General features: G+C 43.8%; 2 protein-coding genes across 7 annotated transcripts in view; one reads left to right on the forward strand and one right to left on the reverse strand.

Moving 5' to 3' along the window:
* The window catches only part of BPIFC (BPI fold containing family C), a 49,796-nt gene extending 28,452 nt beyond the window's left edge, over positions 1-21,344 (reverse strand). Inside the window, exons 1-6 of one of the 6 annotated variants that reach the window (XM_034644241.1) lie at positions 19,572-21,344; positions 18,523-18,634; positions 17,829-17,871; positions 16,869-16,980; positions 9,520-9,613; positions 2,681-2,804 (exon numbers count right to left, since the gene is read on the reverse strand). In XM_034644241.1, coding sequence (XP_034500132.1) covers positions 2,681-2,804 — 124 coding nt within the window. In that variant the 5' untranslated portion in view covers positions 9,520-9,613; positions 16,869-16,980; positions 17,829-17,871; positions 18,523-18,634; positions 19,572-21,344. Of the gene's footprint in view, positions 1-2,680; positions 2,805-9,519; positions 9,614-16,868; positions 17,872-18,522; positions 18,635-19,571 lie in introns of all 6 variants that reach the window. The other 5 variants (XM_034644239.1, XM_034644242.1, XM_034644240.1 and 2 more) reach the window with 5 other exon arrangements.
* Positions 21,345-21,564: 220 nt separating this feature from the next.
* Positions 21,565-21,748, forward strand: part of FBXO7 (F-box protein 7) — a 21,680-nt gene continuing 21,496 nt past the window's right edge. Inside the window, 2 exon segments of the mRNA XM_034644237.1 lie at positions 21,565-21,618; positions 21,620-21,687. Of these exon segments, the coding sequence (XP_034500128.1) occupies positions 21,565-21,618; positions 21,620-21,687 (122 nt within the window).

Here is a 21,748-nt window from a genome sequence, read left to right on the forward strand (position 1 = left end):
ACTAAGAGCATGAGAGATTCCCATTATGTGGCCAAGGCTAAAGGATACTACTACAGGGCATTGTGATAGAAGTACAAAATGTTATCATCATCCATGTTTTACAGATTGACAAACTGAACCTCAAAGAGATGAATTCTCACCTACGTCACACAGCAAAGAACTAGGGGCTCCATAGTTAAATCTGGGCAATTTGGCTCCAGAATCCATGCCTTATTAGAAAATTATTCCACATTCTCCCCTTTCCCCTAGATTCTTTATTTTTTTTTAAAGATTTTATCTATTTATTAGAGAGACAGAGAGAGGAAGCATGAGTGGGGGGAGGGGCAGAGGGAGAAACAGACTCCCCCCACTGAGCAGGGAGCCCGACACGGGGCTGAATCCCAGGACCCTGAGATCACGACCAGAGGCGAAGGCAGACACCCAACTGACTGAGCCACACAGGTGCCCCTCCCCTAGATTCTTTAAGCTCAGCAATTTTTGGCCTGAGGTACATGGACTGTTGGGCACTCCTAATCCTCCTGAAATCCTAGTAAAAGACTGTGAGTAGGATGTGTGTGTGCATGTGCATTTGTGTCTCATTTCTCAGGGGAGAGGGTCCACATTTGCATCAGATTCTCAAAGGATCCCAGGACTCCAAAAAGGTTAGCAAGCCCTGCTTTTGTTCAATTCAGGAATAAATCCATTTTTACATGGTAGCACCACAGGACACAGTTTTCTGAGTTCATGGAGAAAAAGAGCCCTCGTTCACATAAAGAGCTTGAGAAAAGTAACTGACATAGTGATGAAGAATGATCTTTTCATTTTAACCTTCTTAAGAAGGAAGCTTTGCCTTTACCCCTTATTTTGCAGCTTAAGCACATTTCCATTTAGGCTATCCCTGTGGAGAAGAAGAGCAGATCTTATTGTCTGTAATACCATGAATGATATTGTAATATAGGGATGCAGGGATAGGGTGTAAAGGATATAAAGATGGAACCAAAGGCACTATCAGACAGCTTAGTTTCAAATCCCAACACTGTCATGAGATAATAATTGTGTGCCAGGACTGTCCACACTCTACACATATTCTATTCTTTGATCCTCAGAGCAACCCAGTGACATAGGTATTATTATCCCTATTTCACACAGGAGGCAGTTTAGCCTCAGAGAGGTTCATGGGGTTGCCCGAGAGCTCCCAGCTGCTGTGTGTCATCAGCGAGGCTTTGGAGGAATGGGGAACAGAGAGCAGAACACAGGTTTTGAATCAAGCAGAGTGGACCTGAGCTCCGACCTTGCCTCGCCCCCGTACTGGTGTGTGATGTGGCAGATTCAGTCCAGCCCCTCTGAGACTCAGCTTCCTCCTCTGTAGAATCACTATCCCTTCTTTGTAGGGTTGTTGTGGGAATCAAATCAACCCAGAGCCCGTAAGGCTCATATCAAAGAGTGTGGTCATGGTAGATGCTCAACCAAGACATGGTTCTGACTTTAAGCCTGTACTTCCCCACCACCCCATGCCATATCTCTACAGATGATCCCATCTGGTCCTCACATCACGACAGGGGGCACCATTATTGTCATTCTCCTCACCCTGTTTTCCAGATGAGAAAACCCACTGGCCCAACCGTGCATATTGAGGAAAGCAGCAGAACTGAGATTCATACCCATGTGAACAGACTAGATCTGTTTTTTTAATTGCTCTTATCTTGAGGGTGGAACAAGCTATTCTCACAACTTTAATACTGTTACAAGATATCTATTTCTGATTTGTATTTCTGTGCATATAAGCTTATCAATATAGTAACAAGATACACACACATACACACATGCATATACAAATATGGATACACATGTGCATTCCTGATATGTGTTTCTCATTAGAGCCAGCTCATATGACAATTGTGCAAGACGGACCAACTTTCGATGCGCTGTGTCAGATGTGGTACTGGGAGAAGGACAAGGAGTTGCCCAAAACTCAATCTTTCCTTCCTCCAGCCCTTCCTTCCCTCCCTCTATCCTTCCTGTTTTTCTTTTTTGGTGTGGCAGGTGAGGCGTTTCCTGGTCACACTTAGGTATTTCTGAGTTAGACTAGCAGTACTTGGGTTGACTGCTTTAGTTAAGAAGGGATCAGAGTGGATCTATCTGCCTGTATTCAGCTAACCTTGGGCCAAGATTTACAGGAGAGAACCAGGCCCGCACACTTTGATTTCGCAGTTCCTTTCCCGTACACAATCTGCCCTCACCTCCTTTTTTGCATCTAATGTATGGAGCCTCTCTCAAGAGAAATGTACAATCATCATCTACATGAAATTTGGCACACCCATTTTAGGGGACTCTAAGTTCCTTTTGGAATCAAGCCCTTTATGAAGTTTTAAGATGTTACTTTTACTCTCACTTCTCCTCTCCTCTATCCTACGATGTAGCCCCGTTAGAGCAGAGACATACACTGGAGGTGCATGAGGGACACAGCTGGCAGGAGGCAGGGAGAGAATGAATATCTGTGGCCGTGTTTGGACAGGCCTACCATCAAGGTGATTGTTTTTTAGACAACACTTCTTTCCCAGCCATCTTAGCGGCCTCCCCATAAGGGGCTGGATCATCCCACAGGACAGCTTGCTTCAGTCATGAGACAGTCCAATATGAGCTTGGGTCATAAACTACACCTGCGGAGCTGTAGCCTGGTTTCTGGAAGCACTCAACTCACCATAGTCCAGAGCCCGCTGAGTAACCCTGGCCTTGATTCCAGGGTAAATGGTCTGGGCAGATGAGATGTAGAGACGCCACAGGAAGAAACATCCCCAGAGGACTTGGACTGCCTTCGTACGCATCTGCAATTAACCAATATTTATGGTTCCTTTATTATTTTTGACTTTTCTTTCATCAATTCCAATTTCTTGTTGCACTGCTCACTTCCAGAATTCACTCTATCCATCCATCTGCCTGTATATGCATCCATCCATTCAAGCATCAATCCACCCACCCACCCATCCAGTAATCATTTATTGAACACACCAGAACATGTGCTAGGTGCTGAGGATGGAGAGATGACCTATGTGTGTCCTTGACTTCTGCTTCTCACAGACTAGTGGGTGAGTCAGACACACACAGATGATTATGACTCAGTACGATACAATGCAATCCAACACAAGAGCCTTACCGTAAATGTAACACTTGTGGTATGCCTTGGGAAAGATAAGGGGGTGGGGATGCGGGATTTTTGACAGTTTTAGAACACGAGATGGTAGTTTAGAAAGGTGGCTTCAGAGAATGTGAGACAGTCACTCATTTGCTCAGAGACCCTTAATGATTCCCCTTTGCCCACAGGACAGGGTTTAAGCTCACGGCCCAGCTGTAAGGCCCTGCCCTGCTCTATACTTCTACCATCTCGAAGACTTCCTTCCTTAGCACACATGCCAGGCTCACCCCAGAATCTAGTAGAATGCCTGGCACACCATAGATACATACACACAAAATCTTAAATAAACACTTCAAGGAAAGCGACCACATCTTTTTTGCTGTTAAATTGCTAGTGCTTGGCATATATTAAATATTCAATGTATACTTGTTTAATGAATGGACTCAATAAATTAATGGCAGCTTCTTTTCTTTTCTTTCTTCTTTCTTTCTTTCTTTCTTTCTTTCTTTCTTTCTTTCCTTCCTTCCTTCCTTCCTCTCTTCTTTCTCTTTCTTTCTTTCTTTCTCTCTCTCTTTCTTTCTTCCTCCCTCCCTCTTCCTTCCTTCCTTCCTTCCTTTTCTTTCTTTCTTTCTTTCTTTCTTTCTTTCTTTCTTTCTTTCTTTCTTTCTCTCTCTCTCTTTCTCTCTCTCTCTCTCTCTTTCTTCTTTCTTTCTTTCTTTCTTTAGTCGCCACACCTAGCATGGAGCCCAATGTGGGGCTTGAACTCACAACCCTGAATTGAGACCTGAGCCAAGATCAAGAGTTGGATACTTAACTGACCGAGCCACCCAGGTGCCCCCCAGCCCATTTTCATGATGAATGAAGCACAGGTTACCAATAGCAACAGTGACATGGGTTTCTTTTAATGACAGCTGAGTGAGTAATACATTCACAGGCCTTGTTCCTAGTTCAGAGAGTTTACAATCTGGGTGAGCTACCATTGCTGTGTTCGTAAGTGACAAAAACCCACAGATGACAGATACCCACTGAGTTAATATACAAACATGAAACAAATCAGGGAAGCATTTGTGGGGGTGGTCAAGGAAGAGGAAGTTGTGGGAGCCATGCAAAGGGAGAGGTCAGGCCAGGTGGGGCAGGGAAGGATTCAAAGAAGGGCTGGGATTCAGGAGCAGCCTGGATGAAGGAAAAGATCACTGCAAGAGGTGCGTATGGGATGCTTGGCTAAGAAAAGAAAGAGGTTTGATAAATGGGGTTATGTGGGCTTTATGGATAAGGCCATAGAGGTGGGAATGGAATCATGTAGACAAAGGGGTATTCCAGAGAATTTACTTGAGAGGAACAGAACACTGACCAGGGAGAGGAGTATCCATGCAGGGCTGTTGCTAGCCCATCTTGGCCTTTTGTATGGAATGGGAAAAGGTGTCCTTTGGAGTTATGCCAGCATTCTGGCACAAAAGCAGAAAATGTTTTGGAAAATCCCACACGAGTGTGCCCAGCTTGGTAGGGAGAGCAAGAGCTGCCCTACTCACCCCTTGGGCTGGCATTTTAAAAAAATTTTTAGATTTTATTTATTCATTTATTTATTTTAGAGAGAGGGGGGCAGAGAGAGAGAGAGAGAGAGAGGGAGAGCGAGCATGCGAGCATGGAGCCTGACAAGGGACTCGATCCTATGACCCTGAGATTGTAGCCTGAGCCAAAGCCAAGAGTAGGACGCTTAACTGAGCCACCCAGGCACCCCATGGGTTGGCATTTTGTCTAGTGTACACGTTGCCCAATTTATACAGGGGATCTACGTTCAGATGAGTGAACATTTATGTGGGTATTTTGCTAGAGGGCCATGAGGTTGAGAACTGCGGTCTTGACCTATCTGTTCTGTGGTGCTTACGTCCACCTTCAGGTGTGAGAAGCGGCTGGCTCAGTCAACTTGCTTACATTTCTCATCTGATCTCCCAGGAGCCCTCTGTCCAGACAAAGTGGATCCCTGGTCCCTAAACACTTACCATGGTTCCTGCCTAATGCTTGTGCTTATGCTGTTCACCTGCACTTAGGCCTGCAGAAACCCTGTACCTCCTTAAGGTTCATTTTAAATACAGCCTTCCTTCTGAAGCCATTTCTGACTTCCCTAAGTTAATCTCATTTCCTCCTGAATCCTTGGTCAAAATAGATATTTATTCATGTGTGTGTATTTATTTTCTCACACGCTGTCTTCTCTGTGAGAATGTATGTGCCATGAGGGCAGAGACTTCATTTGGTTTGGAGGTCCTAGAGCCTGTCTTAGTGTCTCGGACATAGAGTGACTGATAGGTATTGGCAGAATGAATCAATGAAGCGTAAGTGAAGAACACTTACCTCGCTCTGCGTTATATTACAGTTCTTTGCAGAGGTGATTAACAAAGCATTTGTACACTAGTGGAGTGCATGCACCCATTAGAACAGATGCTGGCCACAGTCCAGGAACAGAGCTGGAGAGGTTAGGTACTGGATCATGGGGACAGGAGGAGACTTGGGAGGACCGGCCAGTGTGGCAGGGGTACTGGGGGTGGGGTGGGAGACTCAGAGTCGTGACTATTTACTATTAGAAATGGAGGCATTCCAATATCTTAACACTGCTATGGCCTTAGCATTCAGTGTGATGTTTCAGCCATACACAGCTGGTTTGGGTTGTACGGGACAACGTACAGAAAGAATCTGTGCAGCGGTGCTGGGGGCAGGGCTGTGGAGGGGTGACTTGGGGACGGTTGGGTGAAGAGGACACCAAGGGAAGCACAGAGCAATGACAAGAGCCAAGGGGGCGGGGCTTGGGTAGGAGACGGGTCTCTGGTCAGGCAGCGAGTGATCTGAGGGTTGGAGGAAATGTGAGGAGTGGGACAAGCAAGCAAGGGGCAGGGTGATATTAACATCGTATACTCAGTTAGAATGATGCAGAAGCTAGGCCCAGTTGCCGTGTGTGCTAGGCCCTCCTTGATCCTTGTCCGGGGTTGGGGGGGGGCAGTGGTCAAGGGTTCCTGAAGAAGAGGATGTGCAGAGATGGATGAAACTATGGGAGTGAGGGCAACACTTCTGGGGCTGAGATTAGTGGCTATTCACCAATTGGTATAAAAAGTGTGTCCACATTTTAACAAATGGCGAGGCCATACTGATATGCAGTCACACTGATGTTGCTGTGGGCAGAGAACTGTAAATGGATGTGTCATGCCAAGGCAGGCATGAGAGAGATTTTTTTTCAAGAGGAAAACATTTTCATAGCAGTGCAATGCGATGGGAAAAAAATATTAGACCAAAACTCTATACACATTTGACTGTATATCCAAATTAAGGTTGACATGATCTCTCTGCCTGGCATGTAGTTAGGACCTCAGTAAGTATTTGCTAACTGACTGACTGGGTTACAAGATTCTGATTAACTAAGAAAGGTTCTAGAAAAGTGTGGGGAAAAAAGGAGAAAACCAAACCATCATCATATAAATAAGTCTCCATTTCTACAGTGAAAAAGCATAATACAAAATCAGAGCTATTACTTGTTAATGGAGTAATAGCTAAAATAATGAATTTGTACGTATATATATTTTTACCACTTACAAACACACAGCCGTTTTTGGAGGCAGACGTTACTAAATCAGAGGCATGTGAACACAGAGACTTGGAGAGTCTGAATGACCTGAGACCACATGGGAAGTCAGGCACCTGGGAACCACACCTTGCTCTTCTGGTTCCCAATTCTAGTGTTTATAAATTTAATTACTTGATAAGTGCTACATTTTTCATTTTTATCTGGGAACGTTAGATGCCTGATGCCATCTTCTATGTGGGGAAAAAAATCATTAAGCATCTGAAGATTTTCAAGCATCAAAGTGCAAATCCTTTCGTATTTTCTTGGGCACAAATAGAATTGTAAATGCCTCTCCAGCAGTAAAAATCTATCTTCCCTTCTTGGGTAAAGGAAGTTTCTGAAATGGTCTACACTGATGGAGATTCAGGAACTCAAAATTGCACACAGAAAAACATATTTTTCTCTAGAATTTTTATGAGTGAATGAAATTACAGGGCTATAAAAGGATTGTATGTAACTTTCATTTGAATTGTTTGTTAGGATGATAATTTACGGGCAGAGGAGGGAGGGAACCTTGTCAAGCAAGGAGATGAGTCCTAAAAGGTTAAGTAATTTGGCTGACAAGTAAGGGCAGGATGAGTTGCCTGCTAAAAGAAAGGATCCAAGATGACTTAAAAACCCTGCCAACAAGTTACCTATTTTGTTGCATTTGAGGAATTGTTTTTTTCCATGATTCAAAGCCTCAGAAGTCATTACATTTCCATACCAATAAATGGACAGAATAACATTTCTAAATTAAATGGCTCCACCATAACATTTTTTTTAGATGTGTCTCTGAGGAAAGGGAAACAAAAGCAAAAATAAATATTGGGGCTTCATCAAAATGAAAAGCTTCTGCACCATGAAGGAAGCAATCAACAAAACTAAAAGGCAGCCTATGGAATGGAAGAAGATATTTGCAAATGACATATGCAATAAAGGGTTAGTATACAAAATATGTAAGGAACTTAGACAATTCAACACCCCAAAACCTTACAATAATCCAATTAAAAAATGGGCAGAGGGGTGCCTGGGTGGCATAGCGGTTAAGCGTCTGCCTTCGGCTCAGGGCGTGATCCTGGCGTTGTGGGATCGGGCCCCCCCTCAGGCTCTTCTGCTATGAGCCTGCTTCTTCCTCTCCCACTCCCCCTGCTTGTGTTCCCTCTCTCGCTGGCTGTCTCTGTCTCTGTCAAATAAATAAAATCTTTAAAAAAAAATGGGCAGAAGACATGAACAGACATTTCTCCACAGAAGACATCCAGATGCCCAAAGAGACACGTGAAAAGATGCTCAACATAACTTATCATCAGGGAACTGTAAATCAAAAGTACAGTGAGATATTCCCTCACACCTGTCATAATGGCTAAAATCAATGACACAAGAAACAAGTGTTGGCAAGGAATATGGAGAAAGAAGAACTTGTGCACTGTTGGTGGGAATGCAAACTGGTGCAGCCGCTGTGGAAAATGGTATGGAGGTCCCTCAAATAGTTAAAAATAGAATTACCATATGATTCAGTAATTGTACTACTGGGTATTTACACCAAAAATACAAAAATACTGATTCAAAGAGATACAAGCATCCCTGTATTTATAGCAGCATTATTTACAATGGCCAAACTATAGAAGCAGCCAAGTATCCACTGACAGATGAATGGATAAAGAAGGTGTGACACACACACACTCAATGGAATTTCATTTGGCCATAAAAAAGAATGAAATCTTGCCATTTGCAACAACATGGATGGAGCTGGAGAGTATAATGCTAAGTGAAATAAGTTAGAGAAAGACAAATACCATATGATTTCACTCATATGTGGAACTTAAGAAACAAAGCAAATGAGCAAGGGAAAAAAGAGAGAGAGGCAAACCAAGAAACAGACTCTTAACTATGGAGAACAAACAAATGGTTACTAGAAGGGAGGTGGGGGGATGGGTGAAACAGGTGATGCGGATTCAGGAGGGCGCTTGTCCTGATGAGCACTGGGCATTGTATGGAAGTGCTGAATCACTATATTGTACACCTGAAACTAATATTACATTGTAGGTTAACTAACAAGAATTAAAACAAAAACTTAATAGATAAAAACATAAATATATTAGGTAGCCCTTGCCTGAGCCATTCTGATGACGAGAAATAAGAAAACTCTAGTACAACTTAGGAAATTCCTGAGACAGGTCGACTTGCCATTGGTATTTGCAGAGGGGAGCTTTGACAGACTTTGGCAGAACTGGGGGCTATTTCAAGGGATTCAGCTCACACATCTGATTTTTACCAAGATCTCAAACGACAAGGGCATTGAAAATTTACACCGAGTCTTCCCCGAACTCCATACTTAACACAAACGGGTTAAACAATTCCGGGAAGTGGGAGGGCCCTTTGCTTTGGCAGGTTGTAGGTCACTGTTGTGGTTTAAGCCCTGGCCCCAAAGCACAGAGATCACAGCAGCCCCTTCTTTCTAAATCCACACTGGTTCAAGTTAGAGACAAGTTAGAATTTTCTGCCACTGAGCTGGGTTCCCCTCTGAAGTGAAGGCAAAAATAAGTCCAGAAGATTGAGTGAGTCTTAACACTGCTGACTGAGGCAAATGTCAATCACTCGTCCATGCCAACTCTCTTTTCTTTTTTAGACCTGCTCATGGTCTTCTGGGTGGGCACGAGTGACACAAAAGACAAAAACAAAACAGAAAAGCCTAGGCAGACAATGAAGACTCAGGCTACCTGACAGCTGACTGAGCCGGGACCTCACCAGGGAGAGGGTAATCCCCGCTGGGAGATTTTGCGCTGGCAGAGACCAGAAGTTTGTTCATGATTCTTACCTCAAGCAGAGGAAGCGTCCAAAGCCAGGGAGCACCTTCGATTCCTTCTGCCTTTGAAGCTATGTGTTCTCCACTTCAGCCTTGAACTCAGCTGCTGAAAAGACAAGATAATTAAGTCTGAATCATCTGGTGGTGGATTTTTTTAAATGCCTGTTTCAAAATGTGGTACATAATTGCTACACTTCAATTGCCCAATAGTGTGAGTGAATACTACATCCTCTACCTAGATGAGCAGACAATGCCACCCATGCAATGATTACTCCCTGTGAAACACACACACACACACACACACACACACACACACACACACACTATTATGACTACGTTACCAGAATGATTAATCGAGACTTCCAATGTACTGAAAAAGGTGTCAAATTGCATTGAATTGGAAGAGGAAGAATTTTCTGGGATAATTAGCCAGTTTCTCCTGGTTAGGGTGCCTGCAGCGGACGGCTCCGCCACTGCCCTGAATACCTTTGGGACTTTTGGCGGATCGGATTCAGTCTGAAAGCATGAGGCTTGATAACCGGGCTGACCTAGTTACCACCTTTATCTTTCAGGGTAGGAGCAGAGCACAGATGGTATCTCTAAGTGTCTGCTCCTTCTTGGGTTGTGAGTGCCTTCTGCTCCCAGCATTTCTTTGAGGTTCGGTTGGGTGGGTGCATCCTCCTATGTGACTTCACACTGGTAGGTTCTAAACCCTACCCGCCCTCCTGTCCCTCATGTTTTAGTCTTTGCATTTTACACGGGCAGGGAGCCAATTGCATGAAGTATCTAAGGTCTTATTTACAATTTTCTGGGTAAGATAGGGTGACCCACTGTCCCAGTTTTCTCAGGATGCAGGATTTTCAGTACTAAACCCAGAACAGTCCTGGGAAAACCCAGGAGATTGGTAACCCTAAGAGGAACAATAGGCATGCTCACTTGGCATTTGTCCGCACTCCTGACAGCTCTTCAGGTCTCTCACCTAGGGCACCTCCAGTTATATGTACCTATTTAACCTGTGTTTCCTTAGGGACAAAATGGGGATAAAAAATTGTATCAACCTTGATAAGTTCTGGTGGAAAAAAAAAGTGTGTTAACTGTCAGTCTGTTGGGGCCACTATAGTATATAAACAGCAGACATTTATTGCTCACAGTTCCGGAGGCTGGGAAGGCCAAGATGAAGGAGCCAGCATGATCACATCTTCCTGGTTCACAGCCAGCACCTTCTGGCTGTGTCCTCACATAGTGGATGGAGCCAGGGATCTCTCTGGAGCCTCTTTTATTCAGCATTAGTCCCATTCATGAGGCTCCACCCTCATGACTTGAGCACCTCATAAAGGCCCCACCTACAGATACCATCACTTTTGGGGATTAGGATTTCAAACTATGAATTTTGGAGGGATGCAAACATTCAGACCACAGCAATAACCTGTAAGAATTTGCTCTTAAAACTGAAAGATGCTGTAAAATTTAATTCATTAGTATGTGGCCTTATCAATGGTGAGACAAGCCTGAAGATACTCTCCTCATCGAATCATTTACTGTCAGTCCTCACAGATCCCATTCATTCAATCCACAAATATTGGGCAAGGGCCTCTTCAGTAAAAAAGACAGAATCCCTGTCCATATGGAGTTTATTAGATGAAGCTTCAAAGCAAACAAGCAAACAGGAAAATAAAAATGTATAGATTGTGACTTATGCTCTGAAGGAAGTAAGGGAATGTGTTGGTCTTGTAACTGGCAGGGCGCTGTCACTGGGGGAGGCATGCTCGCTTTGTGGGATGGCCCAGGAAGGCTTCTCTGAGGAGGTATACTGGAGCTGAGATCCGAGCTCTGAAGGGAATGGGGGTACAAATGCCCGTACTGTATGAAGGACAGAAACACAGGCATTAGGTATCTGAACAGCAGTGTCCGGTGGGTAGTTGGGATTTCTGGGGAAAGCTTGGCTGGAAATGTGAATTTCTAAGACATCATGCTGGAGGTGAAATGAAAGCCCAGAAGTGGGCAGGTGCACGTGGGGTGGTTTCCTATGGTGTGAGTGCTACTGAGGGCCATGGGATGATCTCAGATGCTTGATGGAGAAACACCTGAAATTGTATTGTCATTGATTTTAGTGTATGAGGAAAAAGAATACACAACCAGACATGGAAGAAGAGAAATGACATTACAGATCACAGGGAAAAAATTCATAAAGTATCCCAAATATATCTGTCCCTTCCTCAGAATCTTCTCTGGGTGGCAGTACCATTTTCTCCCCACCCCCATCTCTCCTGCCCGGAGCAGCGGTTTGGCCCCACCTTCCTCCCCTGCTCTTCCACTCTCTCCCACTGCCCCATATCTCTTCTCTGTCAGTAAGTTCCCCATCCTGCTCAGCCCTCTAAATGCCTCTCCCATCCATTAACATTAGCTGCATAGGATCGGCTAGACTTACAGGGAAGCTGATCACTGTAACACAGCTGTATCTTTCCTGATGCAAATACTAATTTTTCCTTTTGTCCTGGAAAACCTGAAAGTCTTGGTAGAGACCTGAATCATTGTTGTCTATCCTGGGGAATCTGGCACAGGATTTGAGGGGAGTTCTCAGGAAGGGTGGCCTGGAGAAAGTGAACCGGGAACTCAGTCCTGCAGTGCCAAGCTCTCGCCTCACAGGGACCTGCACTGTCCACCCACCTGGGACCCTGGGCAATTTGCTCTACTCCTGGGTCTCTGCCATCCTTTCCCGAATCACTGAGAGAATTAAACTCAACAAGGTAGCACACAGTTTTTTGTAATAAGATGCATCATTATGTTTCTCTATTTTTATTTAAACATACAAAGTTTAGTTTTTGTGATATTTATTTTTCACATTTACCCTCTATTTGGAAATTAATAAGTTTTCCCTTTACATAGCTTCCCCTTTTAAACAAACGTATGTACAGTTTTTTTTTTTAATTATTATTTTAGAGAGGGAGAGAGAGAAGAGGGAGAGGGGGAGAGAGAATCTTCAGCAGACTCTGCTGAGTGTGGAACCTGACATAGGGCTCGATCTCACAACCCGAGATCATGACCTGAGCCAAAATCAAGAGTTGGACACTTAACTGGCTGAGCCACCCAGGAACCCCTAAACCAATGTACATACAGTTTAAGAAGTGGGCTGATTTATGGGGAAAAGAAAATAATGGTGCAGCTCAGGTGGGACATGGAATGAAGCCTCTAAAAAGAGGCTCAAATAATTCAAGGTTAGGAAACAAAGATGGAAGAAGAGAGGGCAGCTAGTCTGTTTTATTCCATTTAGAAAGGGCCTGATAAGTCAGCTCCTTAGCCTCCTTTCTGCTCAAGGACTGGCTTTAAGGCAAATTTGCTGAAATCATCATCACAACAAAAGCCAGTAGCACTGTGTCCAGTTTCACTTTTTTTTTAGTTTTTCAGATTTAACTGAAACTTTGCTGGGAACTCCTGCTTATCCAGCCTACCCATGATGACAATCTAGAAGACAAGATTAATTATTTCACCTACTAATGGCTGACAGCATGTTAGTCTCTGCACATCAAGGGACACCTTTAATTAAAACTCCAAAGAAACATCATAATTAACTAGGTAGAATAATTGTTCACTAAAGAAAGATTTCAAGATACAGCGTTAAGGAACTGAGCATCCTATTTCTTGGTTTCTAGAACGTCTGTGCTATTCCCATATAGGAAAAAGCTATCCGAATGCCAGACTTTTTTTGAGCTTGGAAGTCAAATTTTACTATTCTTTGCAGGAGAGTAAAGTGGGAGGGGACAGGGATTATCTATATATGGGGGGGAGTGAACCAACATTTTGTGTTGGTGAAATCTGGTTAAAAGGACACCCTGAAGAGGGAATAAGAGGTAGGGAAAAATAAGAGCTAACATTTTTTGTTATGCTCTGGACACCAGCCATATGTTATCTTATTAAATATCCACCAAGACTGTATGAGGCACTAATATTATCTCAATTTTACAGGCAAGAAAACCAAGGGGTTAAGTATATGCCTAAGCTTAGGAGTCACGGCTAAGGTTGTAGAGCCAGGACTCAGGACCCAGGTGTCCTGCTTCTCAGAGACTGTGCTCTTAACCACTACGCCAAACTGCCTCTTCAGGAAGGTCACTAAAGGGCAACCCACAGCCCAGGGGATGTGGAAGGTGAGCAGAGAGAAGGATGCTGTTGATAGGCAATACATCTGGTTTTCCCAGCCACTAATTGAATCTGTGAGAGTGACACAGATAGATGTGTTTGTTTGAAGTTGCTGGCTTATTCCAGACCAGAGGAAGCTGTCTGGAATGTGTGTGGGTCTCGAGAGAGATCAGTGACCCTACAGTTCACTCCAGATGGGCCGAGGAGACATCTGGCAGAATCATCCTGTCACCTGGCAGCATCTCCCCCTCTCTTCCCAGCTCTGTTCCAGGCCACCCTCTTCTGATGCCTGTGATGACTGACCCAAGACCGTGGCTCTCCCGCTAGTCACACTCTGGAACAGTTTATGGCATGGACTCCCTCCTGGTTTTGAAAAATAAACCCACTTACTTACTTACCTCACTTATTATCAGTTGTCTACAAGGGAGTTACATTCTATTTATTTATTTATTTTTTTTTTTAAAAAGGTTTTATTTATTTGACAGAGATAGAGACAGCCAGCGAGAGAGGGAACACAAGCAGGGGGAGTGGGAAAGGAAGAAGCAGGCTCATAGCAGAGGAGCCTGATGTGGGGCTCGATCCCATAACGCCGGGATCACACCCTGAGCCGAAGGCAGACGCTTAACCGCTGTGCCACCCAGGCGCCCTGGGAGTTACATTTTATTACTTGTAGTTTGAACAAAGTTTAAACTCATGTTAAATTTGAAATGAACACATATATGTCTTTTATGAGACATGAGAGATATTGTGGAACCAAGCAAACAAGATAATGTGATATAACTTGGAAATGTCAGAGAACTACCAGTGTGAGCCCAGTTCAGACAGACAAGAATCTCTCTATCCTCAACGCTAGTGACATTTTGGGCCATGTAATTCTTTGACGTGTGGGCTGTTCTATGCATTGTAGGACATTTAGCAGCAACCCCTGCCTCTACCCTGATATTAGTAGCACCACTTTCTCCTACCCTAGTTGTGACAAAAATGTCTCCAGACTATGGCTAATGTCCTTGGACAGGCCTTGATTGAGAACCAAGAAAATAAAGTACGTTCAAGTATTCTATCTAGCCCTTGCTGCAGAAAATGGCACACCTCTGGAGGATCAGACTCTAATATTCCTAACAATATTTTTCTTAATTGTCCAATACATATTTGAATACATTCTCTTGGTGACAGATTCAAACAACACTGAGGTTTACATACTGAGCTGTGAAAATCCTTGATGCTCCTTTCACCACTTATCCCTGTCTTCTGTATGCGTCCTANATTCTTCTACTTTGCTTTCTAAGAATATTTTTCTTTCTTTCAATAGATTCCAGACATCTTCATTTGGCCTTTGGATAGNGTCCTACTTTGCTTTCTAAGAATATTTTTCTTTCTTTCAATAGATTCCAGACATCTTCATTTGGCCTTTGGATAGGGTTTTAATCATTCCAACAACTTCTGAAGATTCTTTTCCTAACTTGCATGGTTCTAATTTCATTTCACAACACTTTTTAAGGTCCATTTCAATTGCTCACCAAGCATAGCAGCTACCTCAAAGTGCTTTATGAGTGTTAAGAAAACCCAAAACAACCACAGCAAGACCACATGGTATAGACCAGTGGTTCCCAAAGTGTGCTTTCACAGTAGCATCACCTGGAAATCATTAGAAATGCAAATTCTCAAGCCCTTCTCCAGACCTGCTAAATTAGAAACTCTTTGTAAATTAAAGCTCAACATTCAGGAAAATGGTTTGGATTTAAGTAGACACTCAAACTAAGGCCAACTTGGCTTTCTCTGGTAGAGACAGAAAGAAAATCTTACTTTCCAAACATATGTCAAAAACTCAGAGATAAGCACGGATATCTTTATATCATTTTAAATTTTGCTTAACCAGTCCTAACAAGGGAGGGGGGGACTGAACATTGTGAAGATGGATTAAGGCCTTCCTCTTCCCCTTGAGCAGCTCATAACCTAAGACTGGAGAAAGCCTGATGTGCCAATAACTGCACTGTGATATAATGGATAACATTGAAAAGCATGTTTCAAGTGCTCTTAGAACAAAAGGAAGGAAACACAATTTTCTTGGAAGAGGGAAAAGAAAAGTATTCCAGGCAGAAGAATCAGCAAGCGCAAAAGCACAGGAGCACACAAACTTACTTGGTGGGAGAGGATGTAAAGCAGGGAGAGAGGAATTTTGGAGTAGTGCAGTGTGCGCAGTCTACAGGGGTCATTGGGCAGATTGAAGAAAGGTTTCTAGCTGGACTATGAAGGGTTTTTATCATGCACCAAAATCTGATTTATATTCAGAAAACTAAAGGAAACTCAACAATAAGAAAAAAAGCAGTTAAAAGTGGGCAAGAGATTTGAAGACACCTCACTGAAGAGATCTATAGATGGCAAATAAACATACAGAAAGACGCTCAGCATTGTTATTAAGAATTGCAAATTAAAGCAACGAGATACATTTGTTAGAATGAATAAAATTAAAAACAACCTGACAATATAAATCAATGGTGAGGGTGTAGAGAAGCAGGAACCCTCATTCATTGCTAATGGGAATGCAAAATGGTATAGCCATATTGGAAAACAGCTTGGCAGTTTCCTACAAAATTAATCCTAGTCTTGCCATACAACCCAGCAATGGTGTTTCTGGGTATTTATCTAACTGATTTGAAAACTTAGGTCCATGTAAAAACCTTCACAAACACAAACGTTTATAGCAGTTTTATTCGTAACTGCCCCAAACTAGAAGCATCCAAGATGTCCTTCAATAGGTGAATGGATAAACTGTAGCACATCCATGCAATGGGATGTTATTCAACATTAAAAAGAAATGAGCTAGGAAGCCACAAAAAGACATGGATTAATCTCAACTGCATATTGCTAAGTAAAAGAAGTCAGTTGTGAACCCAGAAAATGCTACACAATGATTCCAATCATATGACATTCTGGGAAAGGCAAAACTAAAGAGATCAGTAATTGCCAGAGGCTGGGGGCAGGTGGTGGTGGAGAAAGTTGAAGCGCAGAGGATTTTTTAGGTTAGTGAAATAAGACATTATGCATTTGTCAAAGCTGGTAGAACTTTACAGGTCAAGGAGTAAATCTTAATGTATGTAAATTCTTAAAAAATCACATAGGAGGTTGAGCGGTCCAAGAAAGAATGCAAAATGTGAGAAAAGAATCTAAATGTATTACAAATGTATGAAACAACCTTGCTGAAGGGGACTGGGGAACAAGGTGCTGACCTGGGAATGAATGGAAGCTGTAAGACGAAGGGCAGCAGGAACTGTTGTTGAACCACTGTCTTCCAGTTGACCATGTTGTTTTTGACAAGAATCCTGAAACCACTGTACATAGCTGCTGGAAATGAATGATTAAGTAAATGGATGGTGGATGGGGGGAGCTGGATTTGTCACAGTTGATTTGGGAAGTTATAGATAAGCAAGGGAGGAGACCAGAATGATTGTGTGGTAATGGATTAGAGTTGGAAACATCAGAATGAACTCATGCCAGCTTAATATAGATACTGATGGTTATGTATGGAAATAGTGTGTACATACACATATTTCCCTGTGTGTCGGCTGAGAAGGCTTAGAAGCAATAACACCGCAGTAGCAATGAGCACACCTAGCACCCAGATCTTGGTTTCTAATACCACTCTCCAGTAAAAAGAACAAGGGCACCTCAGAAAAATGGTCAATTCTAGGGTTGGGGCAGGATATATACAAAATGATCCTAGAGCATCTTATAGTGCCAGAAAATAAGAAACTGCTCAAAAACAGAACAAATGAACAAAAATCCACAATGATGTCAAATGGATACAGTAGCCAACCAAAAGATTCCCCAGTGGCCAAAGCTGGGACAATCTGAGCAACAAAATAAATGAAGCAGTATTGGATTACAAGCCAAAGTATAAAATAAATATAAGTCCACACTGACATAAAGGATTGAATAAATAGAGAACAGACAAATCTCCTGTACAGAAGAAATTAAAATAATTTATATAGATACTCCATCCCTAATAAAGTAGAGCATAACTCTCACTTAAGTGTGGGCTGCATATAGCGACTTTCTTCCAAAGGCTACAACATGAAAAGGAGAAAAAACGAGTACCTTCACCATGGAGAAGACAAGCAATTAGGATTAACAGCAACAGTGAGAAGTCATATTGACAGTATATACTGTTGATGTGATGAGAACAGCACCTTGACTTCAGTGGTCTTCTTCCCAGGAGCATGTTACCTTGGTCTAATCATGAGAAAACACCAGAAAATCACAGTTGAGAGATGTTCTGCAAAATACTTAACCAGTAATCATTAAAACTGTCAAGGTCATTAAAAAAAGGAAAGTCTAAGAAACTGTCATAGCCCGGAAGAATCTAAGGAGACGTGATAACTAAATGTAACGTGGGGTCCTAGATGGGATCCTGGAAAAGAGAAAGGACATTAAGAAAAAACTGAGGGAATCTGAATAAAGTACGGACTTTGGTTAATACAAATATATCAACATTAATTCATTAATTGCGATAAATGTTCTACACTCATCTAAGATATTATTGATAGGGATAATTGGATGTGTGGTATATAAGTTTTTAAATCATTCTATAAATCTAAAACAATTCTAAAATAAAATGTTTACTAAAAAAGTCTACAGGGAGTGTATGTATTCCCATAGAAAAGTGATATTGTCCCTTTCAGTATTCTATAAAATGGTCCATTAAAAAAAAAAGAAATGCAAGTTTCTGAACTCTGAAAATTGCAGTAACTATTGCTTGCAGACATTAAAGTGACATCCCGCAAGAAATTTAAAAAAAATTCTCAAGGAGGGAAATAGTTGAGAGAAGGCTATATAACATTGTCATGGATCTTTGAAGTTTTGGAGGCTTACCCTCCAGAGTACCTGAAATATTGGTGGTGCCTTGAGGATGTTCTGGTTCTCTTCCAGGACCCTTCTAAAGCCCTGTGATTGGATTACTTCTCCATGCCGATGGTTATACCTAATGGGCAAAGGACTGAGACAAGCATCCCAGTTAGTTTTCTATTGTTTCAACAAATTATCACAAATTTAGTGGTTTACAACAACAACAAAAAGTTATTATCTCAATCTTTACAACAGAGCTTTTTTGATACATTCTTGTTATTATTTTTATTTTTATAGATAGTAACTTATCCAGGTTTACAAGGTACTAAGAGGTAGACCGTGGTAGATGGTCTCTAAAGATGGCCATCATACTAGCCTTGCACTGCTTTCTCCAAGAATGGTATCTCAGAGAGAGATAAACATATCTTGTGTAAGTCACTATTATTTCATATCTCTTAGGGCAGCTGAAGCTATATTCTAATTAATAAGGCCTCCAAATATAGCCATTTCCCAAATTCCATTATTTCTACCTCTGTAATATCATCCCTGCCCACCCATCATCTCTATTCTTACTGTCATTCCACTAATTTCTTTCTTCTCTCTGTCACCAAAAGAACCTCCAAACTAAGCTGGTCCCCAATGGTTTTCAAGGCAATTTCACCCTTCAGGGAATATGTGGCAAAATTTGAGGACATCCTTGGTTTTTAAAACCGGGGGAGAGGTTTCTAGTAGCATTTGGTGGATATGCCAGGGATGCTGCTATACATCCCACAAGGCATAGGATAGTCCTTCACAACTAAGACTCATGAAACCCCAAGTGTCAACAATGCCAAGGTTGAGGAACCCTGATCTAATATATCCCTTACACTCAACAGGTGATAGATTCACATTTCAGATCTGACCTATGTCCCTTGTGGTGTATACCTGTCAGACTCCTGGCTTCTACTATCTTTTGAATGGCCTTTCTACATTTGGGGACATTTGCCTTCCCAAGGAAGGAGTTCAGACCCCCCCAATCTCAGTCTCATTTGCAGCCAGGATGCAGGCATGGGACTCCATCTCCCTCAATCAGATGCATCCCCACGAACCTTTGGTTTAGAAGTGAGCAAGGTGAGGAAACACGCTCCTTCGGAAGTTTGGCATTTTGGTGCAAGAGGCTGCAAAAATGTGTGGCATTTGAAGGTGGCAGCCTTCCCCAGTGGTTCCTGTCAGGGTGACATAAGTTTCCTCCAGGGCGGGGTGGGGCAGCAGCAGCAATCCCAGTCAGTCAGGATAGTTTCCTCATCAGGCCAGTTCTACAGCGTGGTTCTGAGTTTCATTCCTGAAATTAGCCTGAAACCACTTCTTTAGTCCTTCCCAGAATTCCCTGAGCTATCCAGTATCCTTTTGAACATGTTCCTTTTCATCAGCCAGTCTCTTGTTCAGAACTAAGAAACCTGATAAAGAATACCCTGCTTAAAACTCTCCGTTGGCTTCCCATACATTCTAGAATGTTTCTAAAACTCTTTGCTTAGCTCGAGGATCTTCTTTATCTGAGATGTATTCACTTTGTCCTTCCCTCTGGCCACACTGAGCCGCCCTGGTCCTGCCACCCTTCCTCAATCTCATACTGCTTGCCACTAAAGAATCCTACTGGCACAACCACCCTTCTCTATGTACCCGTCCCCAGGATTGTTCTTATCTCTGTCATAAACAAAAAAACTCATTACGCTCTACTACAAGAGTTGATTCACTCAACTGTGAATTCACTCATTCTTTGAGTCCCCAGCAGCTGGAATAATATCTAGCACAGGACAGGTGTTCAATACAAGTTTGTTTACCCAGTGGAAGTCAGACTGTGGACAAGTACTGCCACCTACTGGGAGAAACTCCATTCAATTCTTTCATAATGATTTGGGCAACGGCTATCATACAAGGATGAAATATGATTCCCTCTCTCAACTTAGTCGTCATCATCATCATCATCGTCAGACTCTCTATGGTAGCCGGCCTCCCAGGTGGCTCCCAATGATCCCTATTCATGCCTTTGGGTTGCTCTTCCCACGCTGAAGGGTTGTCTAGAATGGCAGAAGTGACGGTATGTGACTTCTGACAAGAAACACTGTGGCTTCTGCTTTGGTTTCTTTGGGACCACGTGCTAGGAGAGAAGCCAGATGCTAACTCATGGGGACACTCAATTGACCCTATAGTGAGGTCCATGCCGTGAAAAACAGGCCTCCCGCCAACAGTCAGTCATGTGAGTGAGCAATCCAGCAAGCAGGTTCTCCAGCCTGAGTCAAGGCTTCAGATAATTGCGGCCTTGGCCTACATCTTGACTGGAATCTCATGAGAGACCAAGACAGAACCACCCAGTGACGCCATGCCCAAATTCCTGACGTACAGAACCTGTGGGACAATTAACGTTCGTTGTTTTAAGCTGTTCAACTTTGGGGCGATTGCTATGAAACAGATTACTACTATACTCTCCGACATAGATCAGGGACTACACGCTGTTTCATATTTTGCTGTGACAGGAGGACACTAGCAGAGCCTGGGCTCAAACTAAGGCTTCTCCCAGCAGATTCCTGCGGCTGGAGCTGAGCGCCGCGGAGGAAATGCGGTAAGAACCAGGCACCCCGGGGGCTTGCGGAACGGCGAGTCACATATTCTGCAGCCTCTCTCTCGGCGTTAACGTTCTCCAAGCACGCCTGGAAGGAGTCGGCACAGCTGCGGCCGCTGAACAACCGCCACGGCCACCAATACCGCGACAACCGCACCCCGCGGCAGTCTCGGCACCTGCGCACTGTGCGCCTCTCCCTCCCAGGCGGCACCGTTGCGCGCCGAGTCATCGATCACAAGACGCCCAGTGGCCAGGCTCGGCAGTCGCCCGTCCGAGGGGTGGGCTCTAGGGGGCGCCCTCAAGAGAGGGGCGGGGCGCTCACGTTCTAGAGACCGGCCTGCAGGGGCCGCGGCAGGGCCTTCCGTCCGCTAGTCCTCAATACCCCCCGCGGCTCCGGTAGTCGCCGCTCCCGGCCCACCGCCGCGCCGTCGTCACCGTAGCCGCCTCCGGGTCCGGGCCCCCGGGGCCGTCCCGCCGCCGCCATGAAGCTGCGGGTCCGGCTACAGAAGCGGACCGGGCCGCTGGAGATGCCAGAACGCGGAGCCGACGCTGGGCCAGCTGCGCGCGCACCTGAGTCAGGCCCTGCTGCCCGCTTGGGGTTTCAGGTAGGCGGCCGCGGCGGGAGCGCGCCGCGGGCCCGGGAGCCGTGCGCGGGGGCGCGCGACC

Source organism: Ailuropoda melanoleuca, chromosome 15 (genome assembly GCF_002007445.2).
Source record: "Ailuropoda melanoleuca isolate Jingjing chromosome 15, ASM200744v2, whole genome shotgun sequence".
In the NCBI taxonomy this organism is placed as follows: domain Eukaryota; kingdom Metazoa; phylum Chordata; class Mammalia; order Carnivora; family Ursidae; genus Ailuropoda; species Ailuropoda melanoleuca.